Genomic DNA, 15,224 nt, shown 5'->3' with positions numbered 1-15,224 from the left:
AATTGCCGTCCTTGAAGGGTGAAGGCAAATTTGTGCCAGGACTCAGGGTGCAGGGGGATGGCAAACGATGGGCTGGTCAGGTTGAGCACCGAGAACCACTTGGATCCCTGGGAGATGGCTGCCATGATGGCAGGGTACCTGACCACTGTGGAGGTCTGCAGTGGGGTGACACGGTTCAGGGCACTGAAGTCAACTGTCAGCTTCCACGTTTTCCCATTGGCTTTCTTCAGGGGCCACACCGGGGCGTTGCAGGTGCTCTGCTGCTCCACCAGCACACCCTGGTCCAGCAAGGTTTTGACTGTGTCCCACAAGCTGTCCTCAGCCTCAGCTGGGTACCAGGGCTGAGGCTGAGGAGGAGGATCTGGTCCTTTGACTACCACGGCAGCATCAATCTGCCCACAGTCCAGCTTGCTCCGTGCCCAGACCTGGGGGAACTGCTCCGTGACCCGTTTCACTCGGGGCTCCCACTCAGGGTGGACCAGGAGCTCAGGGGCTTTCACTGACATCACCCTATGGCTTGCCAGGATGACAGGCACATCAATTTGTGGGCAGTGTAGCAGTGCTTGGTTTGCCAAGTCCACCACCACTCCCATCTTTGTCAGTGCAGAGATGGCTAAAATTCCCACCTTTCCCTTTATTTCCATTTTCCCAAATTTTTCAGACCCTTTGGCAGTCCCAATTTCAAAGGGTACAGGCCCTGTGAAGGGCACTGGGGATTTTTGGCCGTCCGGCCCTGTCAGTTCAATAATTTCAGAGGTTTGGAAGATCCCGGCATTGCCGGGGGCCATATTCAGAATTGAATAAGAGGCACCAGTATCAATTAACATCACTTGTCCAAGCACCCCTCCTCCAATAGTTGTATCAACTATCGGACGCCCCCACAAATCGGTCTTAATCGGTGCCACAAAAAGGGGCGACGCAGGTGCCTGGCAGCCCTATTGCTGAGCCTTAGACCCCGGGTCAATCAGGTGGGAGCTGCTGTGCTTTTTGGCCTCATGCAGGGCCAGTTTTTGGAAGAGCTCCGCATCCGGCAAGCCATCAATGTCCTCCTGTTTCTCATATTTTATCAAGCGCTTCCTCAGCTCGGCCCGCCAAGGGTTGGACTTCTGAAACCTCATCCCTTGCTGGTTCTCCTTCCCCAAGCCCCCTTTGCTATCAAGATCTTTTCGGTTGTCTCCTTGCATTTTTCTCATCCCTGCATTTTGGAAAGGCATGGCCGAGGTTTTCCCTTTCTTCCCCCCCACCATGTACCCTGGGAATGCCTGCTTTTGCAGCTCAAAATTCTGGGTCAGGATCTGCTCCAGCTCTGACAGCGGCTTTTTGGCTGCGTCCCCACCAGCGATCACCCGCAGTGGGGGTGTCAGCCCCACCACCAGTGGCTCCTTGAATTCAGGCCTGTCAAAATCGAGGGGGGAGTCCTTTGATCCAGGCAGCCCAGCCATCTGGTAGAGCATCTTCTTACGGTTAACGTAGGCATCTGGCCGCTCCTCGGGGTTCTGCTTCTCCTGGTGGAAGAGTACTAAGGGGTTGACCTCTGGGAAGAACACCTTCAGCACGGCCAGCTGGACGTCCCTGATATCCTGGACATTGCCCATCTGCACATCCCCTGGCAGTGCTGCGAAATCATCTGGTTTCATGCACTTTCTCACAACATCTATCAGGTCACTCACGAAGTTGCCATTCTGGCACTTGGGCAGACGCTGGACCCTGGACAGCCAGTTGATGGCTGTCTCCTTTGACAGTGGCCCCAGCATCTTCCCCACTGTCTTGAGCTGCTCAGGGGTAAACCAGAGCACAGCCCTATTGGTGTCTATTGGCTGGAGTGGGATGTGACTGACTGGCTCATCGTGGGGGGTCTTTTTGTCTTTGGAAGCCTCTGCCTCCCCTGCTTGCAGCTGGCACACCTCCTCCCGCAGAGGAGCATAAGGGGATGGCCTGGTGGGGCTGTTGGCACCCCACACATCATCCTCATAATCATAGTGGGGTGGGTGCGTGTCCAGGGAGTCCTCCCCCTCCCCATTCCCGGCCTGGCTCCTCTTGCCCTTGATGGCAGCCACAATGCCCCTCGACACCCCCAGCTCTGCTTCCAGCTCCTGGATCTTGGCATGGCATACCTTGTGATCAGGGCCAGTGCCCCGGTCCCGATGGACGTCCTGCAGGACCGCCCGCACCGCGCTCTGCGCGTCGTGGGTCTCCCCAATCCACCTGCCAACCTCCTTCTTCAGCTCCTCCGTTTTCAGCTTCTCATACCCCAGCTTGTTTTCCAGCCGGGTGATCTCTACAGCACTCCGCAGAGAATCCCCACACAAACCCTGCACCTCAGCCCGCAGGTTGTCCACCTGAATTTTGAGTTCGGCCTTGTCCTGCTCCAAGGTCTGCACATTCTCAAGAGCCTCCTTCAGCAATCTAGACAACTCCCTGCCCACCATCAACAAACCCTGCAAAGCCGCTCGCTTCTTGCACTTGTTTGTGGGTTTGGGCTTTTTGTTCTCCTCCGACCAGCTCTCCCACTGCTGGCAGAGCTGCTGGTATGCCTCTGGGCCCTGGAAGGACCCCGGGGACCAAATTGCGGGGAGACACTTCTGGAGCACAAACTGCTCCAGCTTCCAGGTGCTAACGATGTCGGTCATCATGGTTGAAGGGCACGAGATCTGAGACGGCTCTGTCTCAGGGCAAAGCTACCATAACACCGGCGCCGCCGGCCCACCCTCGGAGCAAGGCTGCGACCCCGCGACCCGCCCCTCCGAAAAGCCCCCCGGGGAGACGCCGAACCCGGGAGCGAGGGAAAGGGAAGGTGGGGAAGGTGGGAAAGGTGGGAAAGGGTGGCTGCGGCCGAGCCGGCAGCTGCCGCGACCCAGCAGCTCCCGGGAAGGGGACGGGGAAGGGATGCGGGAGCGGGAGAAGCAAAGCAGAGACAGAGTAAGACCCCAGTAATAAGATCTCACCAATCCTTGGCTGAATGTCCTGGCAGTCCCGGGAAGCTGAAGAGGGTCGCTGCAGAGTTCCAGCAGATTTGGCACCTTTAAGGTAAAGGTGGTCACGACGTCTCAGCCCGGTGATTTTTATAGCCATGGCAGGTCGTTGTTTTGGGATGATAACACCTATGTTTAGTTCCTCGGTGGCTTTTCCTCCTCCACGTGCTGCCTTCCCAAGGACACTTCCCTTGTCTTTCCTTATCCTCTTCAACACTGATTAGGAAACTGAAATCAAACAGCAGCACCTGCTCTGCCCCTTATCTATTTGGGGGGGTCCAGGATTAGTCACCACTCGCCCATGCTAACTTCTGCTTGCACCAAGTGTCCTGAAGAGGGAGAGCTGGAGCCTGTACTCTCAGCATCCATTCTCCCAAATCCCCCCATGGCCCCCTCATTTGCTGCACACCCCATTAGCATCTGGGATTTGGGGGGGAGATCACACATGGGGCTCACATCTGACACCTCTAACACACACAGTCCCTCCAAACCACCCCCAAGCACAGAACTGTTTGCCAGTGGGGGTGAAATGGCAGGAAAATTTACACAGTTCATCATTTAGATCCATTTTGGCATCTGGTCTTTAAAAGCAGCATTTTTCCATGCTACATCCCAGTTCATCATACACTGAAATGTACCTTAAGGGCAACCCCATGACATGTCAGGAGCTTCAGCTGTGATATTGCATCAGCTGAATTACAGCTGTAAATGTGCACCTGCAAAGGCCCCCCAGCCTCATCCTACAAACCACATCTTAGCTTGGAGCAGTTTACAAAATTTGACCCACTTGTTTTGTTTTGAATTCTTTTTTTTCCTGCTGTTACACTAAGGAAAAGATTAGGGAGGGTCCTGTGCAGGGCCAGGAGTTGGACTCGGTGATCCTTGTAGGTCCCTTCCAACTCGACATATTCTGTGATTCTGTAATTCTGTGATCTGACTCAGTGAAAATGCTATCATTTTCAGCACTGCTTTTACCCCTAATGAAATTCTCCAGGAGCTACACCCTTCCCTGGAATGAAACCATTTCAAAAAATTAAAAATGGAAAAAAATGTTCACATGTGGCTGCTCGAATCCTAGGGAGTTTCTGTCCTGCACTTCATTATCCCCAGCAGGCCCTTATTTCTAGATACTGCCCAGCTGGACCATGTTGGACCAGACTTGGGGCTGAGCAACCTTCCCTGACCCCAAAAGTCAGCCCTTGCAGCCCCAGAAGCACATAGAGAATGCATTTTCCCCCTATTTTTCTTGCAGCTGTTTTCTCTGGCCTTAAATTTACAGCCCAGTTGCAGTTACCTCTGCTGTAACAAGGGAGTTTAACAGAGATGAAACCCCAGCCAGGTCCTGCTTCTTGACTGTAAACCCTGTTTTTCTACCCCAGTGCTTTGCTCCAACCTCGCAAAACAAACACTTTGCTGCAGGAAACTCATCACAGGGAGTAAAGAGAGTAAAAAATGTGACAAAGCTGGTGAAAGCACCAGGAGTGAGTGTCAGCCTGGTGAGGTGGGCAGGATGCAGGCTGGGGAAAAGAAGAGGGGATCTTTCCCACTGGGATGGGTCCACAGGGAATTGGCTGGGCTGGGGACAGGGATGGTTGTCTTTAATGTCAAAAAAAGGATAGAATTCCCTAGAAATTGTGCAAAAGCACCAAAATTCAGCGATCCCCCCCACCTTGGCCCAGCCGTTAGCCAAACACTCGTGATTAGGAGCCACTGTACCCCCAGCAAGGTCACCAACAAATCTTGCTTGTGTGTACAGATCAGATCAACCTACACCCTTCTTTCCTCCCCTACTTTCTTCCCAGGACAGCAGCCCCAAACAATGTGGGGATGTTGTAAACAGCAGGTGTCTCCTGCACGTTCCCACAGTGCTTTGGTTTTTGTTGGCGATGTGCTGCCAGACAAAAGCATCCCCCCTTCAAAATGTTTTCTTGTAAGAGTGATACCCAGTCCTGAGAACAGTCAGTGAACATCTTCACTGCACATAAACAACAGCTTCAAAAAAAATTAAACTTAATCCCTGTTCCAGTACACACTCTATGCTTTTACATTGCACATATTCCTTTTTCTTTCCATAGGTAAAATTGCTGCAGGGAAGCATCTTTTACCATCTTTCCATAGGTAAAAGTACTGCAAGGAAGCTGCTATAATGTCTTGGGGAATCACCCCAGTGTAATATCCCCATTTTCAAGGTTGTAGTGGTGACAAAAGCCACCTCTTGGACAAACTCTTGTCCTGGCCAGGAAGCCTGAAGATGCTCCAGGTGAAAGTGAGAAAAGAGGGACACAGCCATTGCAACAGCCAGGGATATTGGGCTCATTTCACTGACTTCACCACAGAGATGAAGGCAAAATTCACTTGCAATGGCATTTCTTATATTAAGTACTCCCTGTCTTCCACCCTCTACAAAAAAAGAGGTGTATCACCCCATTCTGGGGAGGCCCCAATTTGGGAGTGATGTGAAACAAAAGGGGACAGATGAGCAGGAGGTGAGGAAGGGAGAGGCAAGTGTTGCTGCATCCCATATCAGGGGCTCAGCTCTGAAAACAAGAGCTTAAAAGCGCTGAAATAGGTTTGAAAATGCTAAAATTACTTTCTCCTGACAGGAAAGAGTTAAGGAACAATTCAGCCCACCCTAAATTTTAGCAACTGAGCACTTTGTGGCAAGGCTTTTGCAGTTAGCAACCACCTTCGAGCAGGAAATTAATTTAAACAGAAAAGGGGAGAGGATGTGTTACATCAGCATGGAAGAATGTAGTACAAAATGGACCAACAACTAACAGTGTACAAGACACAATATAATTTCTTGTATTCTTCTGCCAGCTCAACCCTAGGGGAAATTTCTCAGTGCCCCCATGTGAGACTCCCCTTGCTGAGGAGATGCTGGGGTGTTGTAAGGACCACAAGGATCTGCACAAGAGGGACATAAAACTGAACCTCACTTGGCAGCAAAGAAGGCAGTAAATAAATAAAAATAATAAATAATTTACATTTTTTTTCCTGATCATGGAAATATTGAAGGCTACTGACACCAGCTCACCCCTTTAGTTTCCCTCTTTGAATCCTAAACCCCAAACGCTTCAAACATCTTCCTCACAAGGACATTTCAAAGCCACTCTGATATTTTATCATTTGAATGATAAAATGATGAAATTCTGCATATTTCAGAGCGCTGTCACAGCTACCAAAGCAGCACATGCCACGGGGTGGGGAGCCCCAGCAAAGTTTCCTTATTTTTGTGGTTTTTCAGCCACAAATTTGTTTGAGGTTTCTTGCTCTTGACTTCAAAGTTTTCTGTGATGCCTCACGTCTCTGCTTTATGGTGGATTGGTCTGGTGTTCAGCATTTTCCAGAGAAAAACACCTCATGCTAAAAACTTTGCTGAAGAAAACAACCCTGCGGATCAACCTGCATCTTTTCCTTATTTTGAATGCTTTTTGATTTCAGCAGAGAGAAAAAAACAGCCAAAATTCATCCTTCCCTGCTTTTATCTTTAATGCCAAGTTCCTACATTAGTCACTTTTTAATCGCATGGAAGTAGATTAAACGAAGGAAGAATAACTGGGTGGTGAAATATGAAGAAATCATAATTAAAAATCAATGGGTTTTCTTTTTTTTTTTTTTTTTAATATTCCTAGAGGGGATTTGAGGGTAACCTGTGCAGTGCTGGACGTGGGGCTCAGCGTGGAAGAAGCTGCTGTGCTGAGACTCCAGGTGCTGCCTTGGCAGATGCTCTTTGGCAGCCGTTGGTGAGACATCTGTGCCAGGACGGGGAAGAACTTCCTGAGGTGAAGCCATCCCTTCCAGCAGGAGGTGACCGTGGGTGGAGAAGGGGACCTGGCACAAACCCCTCCGTCACTGACTCCACCACCATGGCCCGGCCGTGGCTCCATCTCTGCATCTGCCTCCAGATCCCAGGTAAGAAGGACACGTCTCTTAAGAGTTGAGGGCACCTAAAATCGTGGTGGGGCCTCTCTTCCACCCTACTCCAGCATGTGGGATGTGTTGTACAGCATCTGGATGATGGAAGTTTAAACATACAGGCATAGTATAGATCTATAGGATATTATTACCTATCGCCGCATAATTTTGGATCGTGTCATTAATAACATGCTTTGGCTTTTGGTCAGCCCTGAATTGGTCAGGCTGTACAGTTACAGATGGTAACTGTAGGTCCCTTCCAGCTGAAATAGTCTGTTCTATTCTATTCTATATTCTATTCAGAGCTCAATACATAATGGTATGGACGCCACAGAGTTTATTTTTACTGCACCCTCAGTGCAGATGGACTGTAGGAAGTTGCTGATGGAGAAGTTAAAGTAGCATCTACCTATGCTGCCTGTGTAGCACGAAGGCAATAAACATCCCATAAAATTTGCTTCTAAATCATCCAAAGACTGAGTATTTCCCAAGGGCCACAGCTGGAATTGGTGCGTTACAAAACCATACCTTACAGGCAGTAATATCCTATAGATATGTACAGTGAGGAGCTCGCTGAGAAAGCCTCAATAAATGAGAGTTTGCTCTGCACACATAAAGGGAATAGAGACCATTTTTAGGGTGCTGCAAGCTGGTCTGGCCAACCATGTGCAATCACCATGATTCCCTGTGGTCCCCCACCAGGAAAGGGAACAGGGAGGTTTTGGAGGGTGAAGGTATGACTGAGGATGGGCTTTTCTGCTCTGGCTTCATCCCGGCTCACCCCACTGGAGCTTGACCACTTGTCCACTGAGCTGAGATTTTCCAGTATCCCTTCTCATCCTTTATGACTCATCTAACAGCCTCTCCAACAGCTCAAGGAGAAGCTTTTCATGAAGAGTTAAGTTTCCCAGCCAGAAAGAGTTAAGTTGCCAGCCAGACCTCAGGGCAGCCAAGGAGAGCCTGAAGCCCCTATGCCCCATGGCCACACACATTTCACCCCCTTAAAAACCACATGGGTTTGCCAGAGCAAAGTTTGTGAGAACTGCACTCTAAAATCTGAAAATTTTGTATTTTAATGATAAGGAGACATTGATATTGTCACAGAGCCAGAGAATGTGGTGAAGTGCTGCAGCTGCCGTGCAACGCCTGAATTTCAGCATTGCCATATCAGGGCTCTGCAGTGATGGGGTCATCGGTGTGGGGACAGAGGACGGCTCTGGACTTGTGTCAGTCACCAGAGCACTCTCCTCTGCCTGTCCCATTGGGAATATGGGGGACATCAGGGCCTTGTGCCACAGTGATGGCTTCTGGCGTTTATGCATCATGCCAACCCATTCCTACACCACTGGGTTTGCAGGACTGCATGAGGATGCAACAGCTACTGTAAGCAGATTTGGGATTTTGAAGGAAAAGGGACATTTTAAGGTAAAAAAAAAAAAAAGGCAAGAAACATGTATTTTTGAGGTTTTTGCACAGCTTTAAAACATGCCTGGGAAACAGACGGGGGAAGCAAGACCGTCCTTATCTTCAGAGGGCTGTTTTTCACTTGGTCTCAGAGTATCTAGAGTTTTGAAGGACTGTTTGCTGAACAGAAAGGATCACACGTTACCTGTTATCCTTCTCACAAGGACACATCCTCACTCACACACAGACACCGCTCACATCTGCCTGGGCCAAACACAACTTAGATAATTTCCAACAGAAGCTGCAAAGCCCAAACAGGGAGATGTGATACCAAACCAAAGCTTTGAACCCCACGGCTACCCCTCACTCCCTCTCCTTTCCCAACGTCTCAAAATTCCTGTAAAAATAACATTGTCTGAAACCTAATGTAAAATTGGCACATTTTGAGATGTTTTGCACATTTTTTTGGTCTTTCTTCTGCACCTGAGATGTTTATCGGCATTGCATCTGTTAGAAGAAAAACCTGGGAAATAAGTTAAGAGGCTCAAAAAAAAAATTTTATTCTTTATTAAAAAGAAGGGGGACAGAAGAGGGGCATCCACAGGAGCAGCTGGGGATGCCCTTCCCGGCACATACAGCCTCGAGGACACTCTCAAAACCATCCCTCCATCCCTTTCCCTGCCACTGACCCTCCTCCTTAGATGATTGTTTGCAGGGCAAACTCTGTAACTAGGCTTGACCCAAAAAAAGCTGCTGAACCCCAAAAGGCCTCTGAGGAAATATGGGAGCATCCTGGTAAAGCTGCTCCTGTTTCTCCCTTGTGTGATCCCCCGATCTGTGACTACTTGATTTTATTAAACCCATAAAGAAAATCTGTACTTAGCATGGAAGAAAAATAACTAAACCCTGAGATTAGGCCTGAGATTAGAGCATGGTGCTAATAACAGCCAGGCTGTGGGTTTGATCCCTATATGGGCCTTTCAGTTAAGAGCTGGACTAGATGATCCTTGTGGATCCCTTCCAACTCAGAACATTCTGCGATTCTGTGAAAAGAAAATAATAATTGTGTATATCTGTCTCTTTTTTCTTAGGCTTCTGTAGAAACCTACTCTTATCCCAAACTCCAGAGCATATTTTAGCCCAAACTAACAATAAAACAGAAATCCTCTGTGAGCTGAAGAAGGAGCACACCGGGCTGTACTGGTACCGCTGGAGCCAGGAGAGGCAAATCTTTGAGTTCCTGGTATTTTGCAACTTATTGGGCAAAACCACATATGGTGCAAACATCAGCCAGAACAAGTTTAGTGTCCATAGGGCGAGTGTCCACAACTCCTACAGCCTGCACATCAGCCACCTCCATGCCTTGGACAATGGCATCTATTACTGCTCCGTCTCCCAGTCCTCCCAGCTCTTCCTGGGCAGTGGGACACAGCTCAGTGTGGGTAAGCATCACCCCCAGGGTTCCAAAGTATGCCACAAGCAGCCTGTGATGAGGTCCCTGGGTAAGGGGGGGATGAGGGTTGGAAGACTCTTCTCAATTTTGACGTGCAAGGTTGGGGCTCTGGGGTTTCTCTGAAGAGATCTATGAGACTGGATAGAGCAGAAAATACAGAAACCTTTTGGCCAGCTGCATGTGATAGTCCCTTTGCCATCAGCAGTTGCTCTGCTGTGGCCATGCCCTGAGCACTACATCGGTCCTAGTGGTTTAGGATTTCCATGAGAAGACTCTCAGCCCCTGATATTGCCATGCCATGTGTATTTCTCATCCCCTGCTGCATTTCAGATGAGAGGCTGGATGTGTGCCCTGCTCAGCTCCCAGGTCCTTCCATGCCATGGGTTCTTCCTTACCCTCCCTTCCAGTGACAACACTGAGGCCAGAGGACATCACTCCTCACATCTCGGGGGTGGGTCTGACAGCAGCTTTCAAGCTCATCCTTCACATAAAGAACTGAAATGGGATTTCTTCCTCAAAGCTCCCGACCCACTATCTCTGGGGGGCTCCAACCAGAAATCAGAGCTGTCTGCAGGTGGCAACTGGGGAAGAAATGCTTTACAGACATCTGGGTCATACAGAAGCACTTTTCAGACCGTTTTCCCCTTGACCAGAGAGCAGGAGTTGATGTAGAAAAACTAATGTGTTTGAAGTAGGATTTAGTCCCTTTTTTGCAGACTTTTAGGGAGACAAATAACTTGTTTAACCAAGATATAAATAACTTATTTAACCAAAATGCAGCTATACTTCTGACCCTAAAGCAGCCCCAGTGTCCCAATTTTTCTGGGTTGTTTTTTGCAAATATCCCCTGCACCTTGAGATGCCCAAGAAATCCCTTTTGGATTCTTGCCGGCTTCGAGAAAAGCTGGTTTAAGATAAAGGAGAACTGTTTTTTATCAACTGGGCACATATCTCTGTGCAAAGCATGAAAAACAGGCTTGAAATTCAGCTTGATCAAGGACACTCCAATTAAAAACTGGAAAACAGCAGGTGTTCTGGGAGGATTCAGGTTTTGCTGGATGTTTTCCTCTTTTCCTTTTAGTACTCATGATAAAACAAATTGTCTTTAAGTTCCTTTTCTTTAAGTCTATTATAGTGTAAAGGAGCAGTTGTGCAGATAAATCCTGGGCCCCTGATGTCTCATCTTTCCATGTAAAAGAACGGTAGTTTCCGTAGGAATTTCCATCCTTGATAGAAGCACAAAAAAATAGTTTTGAATTTTGAATAATTGTGGTTTGAGCAGTCAGGCATAAAGCTATTTAAATACATTACTGGGATATTTTCCTGACCAACTTTACTGAGAGATGAATGTGCTCCATTGTAATTCAGATACACCGTAATAAGTCCTGCCCTCATTTTATCAGGAAAAAAATTCCCATTTTGAACAATGAACAAGATTAGAGCAATCTGAATAAGGAAAAGACCCAGATCCCTTAAAACCTCCCAGTACTACTGAAATCTCCCGCTACCCATGATTTTGTGCAATGCTGGTGAGATGCAGCTCAAAGAAGTTGGATTTTTTTTCTCTGCCTTAGCCTTCTGCCCTTCTTTTCCTAGTTTGTTGGTTTTTTAACACCTTTACAAGCTCTTTGTAACTTCTGTGGCCACCAAGAGGCTCAGGTCAAGCTCCCATCCCCTCTGGATGACACAGCCCTTTGTGGGGGTCGCTGGAGGGGACCAGTTTTAAGGGCCAAAATTTCCAGCCCTTCTTGCCTCCTGTTTGGGATCTCTGCTGCACTCAGTGCCACACCGACCATCCTTTTCTTCTCCTTATCCCCCAGTTGATGTTTTGCCTCTGCCTTCAAAGACCACTCAGGCACCAGTCTCCAAAAAGCCCGTACGGTGCATAACCACATGCAAAGCTGCCAGCAAGAAAGGTATGGCACGGGGTTGGCTCAGACTGCCTTGCAAGAGGGGTTTGCTGAGCTCCTGGGGGTCCCCAGGGTCCAGCAGGAGTTTGTCCTGGGGTGGGGGCAACCACAATGTCAGTCTGCAGGGGTGGGTGTCAGGGTGCACCTGGACCCACTGCTTTGGATGGAGCTGACCTCTGCCTTTAGGAGGGATTTCCTGGGGTATACACAGTTTAGGGGCCAGGATATATTTCAGTTTAGGTTATCATGAGCTCAGAGGTTAGTTCCCTGCAATGCCTTCTTTACTGTGAGGGTGATTGACCACTGGAACAGGGTGCCCAGAGGGATTGTGGAATCTCCCTCACTGGAAATATTCAAAAGCCCTCTGGACACAGTCCTGGGCCATGTGCTCTAGGATGACCCTGCTTGAGCAGGGAGGTTGGGCCAGTGACCCACTGTGGTGTCTTCCTGTGATTCTGTGATGCATCTTTCAAAGAATATCTCATGTGCTCACATCTCTACCCCTCCTCTGAGGGCCTGCCTTGCTTTTCTCCCTTTCCCACCCCACACTCCATCCCCCAAAGCTGCCAGGGCAGGATGGTGCCAGGTTCTGAGTCCCCTCCTGCTCTCCAGGTCCCTGCAGCCCCCTGATCTGGATCCCTCTGGCCGCTGGTGCCCTGCTCCTCCTCCTGACCCTGATCTCCACCGCCCACCGTCTCCACCGTAAGCATCCTGCCAGCCCTGGGGGAAGATGAGGGGTGTCAGGCCCTGGGACAGCCCAGGAATGGGATGGGGAACTGGGAGGGGTGCTGGGACTGATGGGCACTGGCTCTCCCCAGGTCTGCGACGAAGGCTGTGGCTTCGCATCCACCGGCAGTAAATCCCACCGGCAGTAAATCCCACCGGCAGTAAATCCCAGCGGCAGTAAATCCCAGCAGCTCCCCCTGCCTTGGACAGGCAGGGAGAAGCTACAGACCCTCCCCTGCACGATGCTGAGCACTGCCTGGACATGACCCAGAAAGAACATTACAGGGGACAGACATGGGCTTTTACCACAAAAGAGACACTTCTTTCCTGCAACAGACCATGACTTTAACGTTTTCATCGGCACAACGTCTGGTGAAAGGACCTGTCTGGATTCTTCAGCATCCTGAGCACTTTTCACAGGGGACTGAGCAGGGCAAATGGCATAACTGGGTCTGCACAGGGGGAAGGGGGCTGCTGTACCAAAGGGATTCAGATGGGCTGGGAAGGTACTGCGAGCTTTTGGGTTGCTCCCGCTAATGCTGATTGATAAGACTTTGGTAACGAACTCTTTGAGAGCAACCGGCAGGGATGGGGCGGGGGCAGGACCCTGCATAGATTGTGAAGACCCTGTGCAGGAATGTTCAATAGCAAAAGTGAATATATCACTCTGCCATTTTGCTCTGGTGTCTGGTGGCCCTGCTTGGTGAGAGACACAGTTGTGCAGCAAGCAAGGAACCATGGCCTCTGCCCAAGAACGAGTTAAAGCAGCTCCAGGGGGTAGCAGATCTGGGAGGGTGTTTTCTCCCATGGGAGACTGCAAACAGCCAAGAGTGGGAGAGGAGAGCCAGACAAAGCCATGCACACAAGGCCAAACACCTGGCACAGCCTGAAGGTCGACACCACCTGTGAGAGCAAACAGAGGCAGTCAGGGACTGGCCCTGAGCCCAAGCACTGACCCTGAGCCCAGGCACTGACCCTGAGCCCAGGCACTGACCCTGAGCCCAGCAGCACGGCACAGCCATCAGGAACTGCCCCAAGTGATGTCTGTGTGTGCTGAGCCCCGAGCAATATCCATCTGTGCTGATCCCCAGCCCTGCTGAGCCCTGAGTCCATGTGTGCTGAGTCCTGAACAGCACCCGTGTGTGCTGAGCCCAAGCAATGCCCGCATGTGCTGAGCCCTGAGTGGTGCCAGAATCAAGGGAGGTCGCCCCAGGGATGTTAGCAAGGCTCAGCTGCTGCCTAGGGCTCCAAGGCGGATGTGGGGCTGGAAATTTGGCATCTTTCTGAGCACAGGCAGTGGGCACTTGCTCTCAGCTGCACCCCCAGCCCCACATCTGCTCAAACACAGGCACCAGCACAAGGCTGAGTCAGCTACACAGAGAGGGCAAGAGGAAGGTGGTCCAGACACCTCCTGTCCCCAGTGTGGGTGGGAAGGCCAGCAGCTAATTTTAATGCTGGAGAAGCATCAAGAATCTCCTGTCCTGCACATTGCATGTGTCCTTACAGCTGCCCACAAGCCAAGGGCTGGTGTGACTCTAGAGTGCCCAGGGCTGGGGCTGACACAGTCTTGGGACAAGCTTGTGGGTGTAAAGCATCACAGTGGAAGAGCAGCATCCCCTCCCCTCCCACCCAGCCACCTGGAGCTGCCACTTTCTACTTTAATCATGATTTTGCTGGATAGCTTGGTCTCAAGCCTGGCTGTGGATGCTTGCCCCACATGATACAGCAATAAAGCCTGGAGTGGACCATGCTGAGCCAGCTTTCCCAGGCTGTGACACTCACCCAAGCTCTCAGACCACCCAGATGATGGACACAGGGGACATCAGCCCCAGACCCCATCCCACCACAGATGCTGCAGGGAGGGGGCTCTGAGCATCTCTGATTCCAGCACATCAGAGTTTGTCCTCTGTGAGAGCTCAGATGAACTAAACTCATCATTTCCTACCCTGAAAGTAGTGCACAGAGCTTCGTCCCAGCAGCAGATGGTTTTTCTGATACGTATTTTTTACAAGAGAGCTGTAAGAAAACCCCTTTGAAACTTCCCACGGGCAAAGGTTTATTCTTTAAAAAACAGGGGTTTTCCCTCTGCCTGCAGCTGCTTTTGAAATCCCAGTTCTGTTTCCCACGCTTGAGGTGTCCTGACCCTTATGTCTATACCTTCCTCAGTTCTCCCACCTCTCAGCCAGCACAGGAGATGGCCTCCCATGGCCAAGCAGGCAGGGCTGGGTCTGAGCAGCAAAAGGCAGGCTGCACACCTCAATCCTCCTCTCCCACAGGAAGGTGAGCAGCCTCAGGGGTAGCCCTGGCCAGTCCACTCCTCCTTCCACCATCTCCCTGGTCAGGACATCCCCACAATGTCTGACCCTCGCTGGAACCCACCAAGACAGCACCATGCTGTCTTGATAGACTTCAGCCACTCATCCCTACTCCAGTAACACCTGCTCAAAGGATAGGGATTTACCCCTCAGCTCTCTGCCCATCTGAAGCAAAGAATTTGCTCCATGTCTGAATTCCCCAACTAGGCTTCATTATTCCTTTGTAATTTGGGGGGGAAAAAACAAACAAACAAAAAAAACCCACCCAGATGCCACATCATATGTGTGCAGTAAAAACAAGAGAGGACAGCAACAGCCAAGGATGATGCTGGGCCTGTTGAAACACAGGTTTGGGCAGTTTACCAATAGAAATGATGAAAAAAATGCTAGTAATTTCTATAATCATCAATAGGGTGTTTTAGTCAGTGAACCTGGGAGAGGTTTTAGTTGCAGGTTTCACAACTGCGAGAGCCAATGGAATAAAAACACCTCCCATTTCACAGACTTTTTCCCAGAGCATACATCA

The 15,224-nt window shown here is 50.0% G+C and overlaps 2 protein-coding genes across 3 annotated transcripts; one reads left to right on the top strand and one right to left on the bottom strand.

The window, feature by feature from the left end:
- Window positions 1–928: 928 nt before the first annotated feature.
- LOC127476102 (uncharacterized) lies at window positions 929–2,762 on the bottom strand. The gene has a single exon (XM_051798583.1). The coding sequence runs from the start codon at window positions 2,631–2,633 to the stop codon at window positions 936–938; it is 1,698 nt and encodes a 565-aa protein (XP_051654543.1). The 5' UTR covers window positions 2,634–2,762; the 3' UTR covers window positions 929–935.
- Window positions 2,754–13,444, top strand: CD8B (CD8 subunit beta). Of its 2 annotated transcripts, XM_051798644.1 has the most exons (7): window positions 2,754–3,027; window positions 6,610–6,887; window positions 9,386–9,736; window positions 11,568–11,663; window positions 12,270–12,359; window positions 12,476–13,307; window positions 13,346–13,444. In XM_051798644.1, exons 1-6 carry the CDS (start codon window positions 2,960–2,962, stop codon window positions 12,514–12,516), a joined length of 924 nt encoding a protein of 307 aa, XP_051654604.1. In that variant the 5' UTR covers window positions 2,754–2,959; the 3' UTR covers window positions 12,517–13,307; window positions 13,346–13,444. The 2 variants fall into 2 exon arrangements, with proteins under 2 accessions (XP_051654604.1, XP_051654605.1); XM_051798645.1 differs by lacking the exons at window positions 11,568–11,663; window positions 12,270–12,359; window positions 12,476–13,307; window positions 13,346–13,444 and adding an exon at window positions 10,078–10,195.
- The last annotated feature ends 1,780 nt before the right edge of the window (window positions 13,445–15,224 follow it).

This window comes from Manacus candei, unplaced genomic scaffold (assembly GCF_025592945.1).
Source record: "Manacus candei isolate 608988 ecotype Guabito, Panama unplaced genomic scaffold, ASM2559294v1 h1tg000048l, whole genome shotgun sequence".
NCBI lineage: Eukaryota > Metazoa > Chordata > Aves > Passeriformes > Pipridae > Manacus > Manacus candei.
The sequence above is the reverse complement of the archived record's forward strand: the minus strand, read 5'-3'. Positions and strand labels throughout refer to the sequence as shown.

Bases quoted from the DNA above. Each gene is read 5' to 3' on its own strand.
- LOC127476102 (XM_051798583.1), bottom strand. From the start codon at position 2,633: ATGATGACCGACATCGTTAGCACCTGGAAGCTGGAGCAGTTTGTGCTC.
- CD8B (XM_051798644.1), top strand. From the start codon at position 2,960: ATGTCCTGGCAGTCCCGGGAAGCTGAAGAGGGTCGCTGCAGAGTTCCA. The intron at 3,028-6,609 runs GTAAAGGTGGTC...ATATTCCTAGAG, and splicing joins GCAGATTTGGCACCTTTAAG to GGGATTTGAGGGTAACCTGT. The intron at 9,737-11,567 runs GTAAGCATCACC...CTTATCCCCCAG, and splicing joins TGGGACACAGCTCAGTGTGG to TTGATGTTTTGCCTCTGCCT.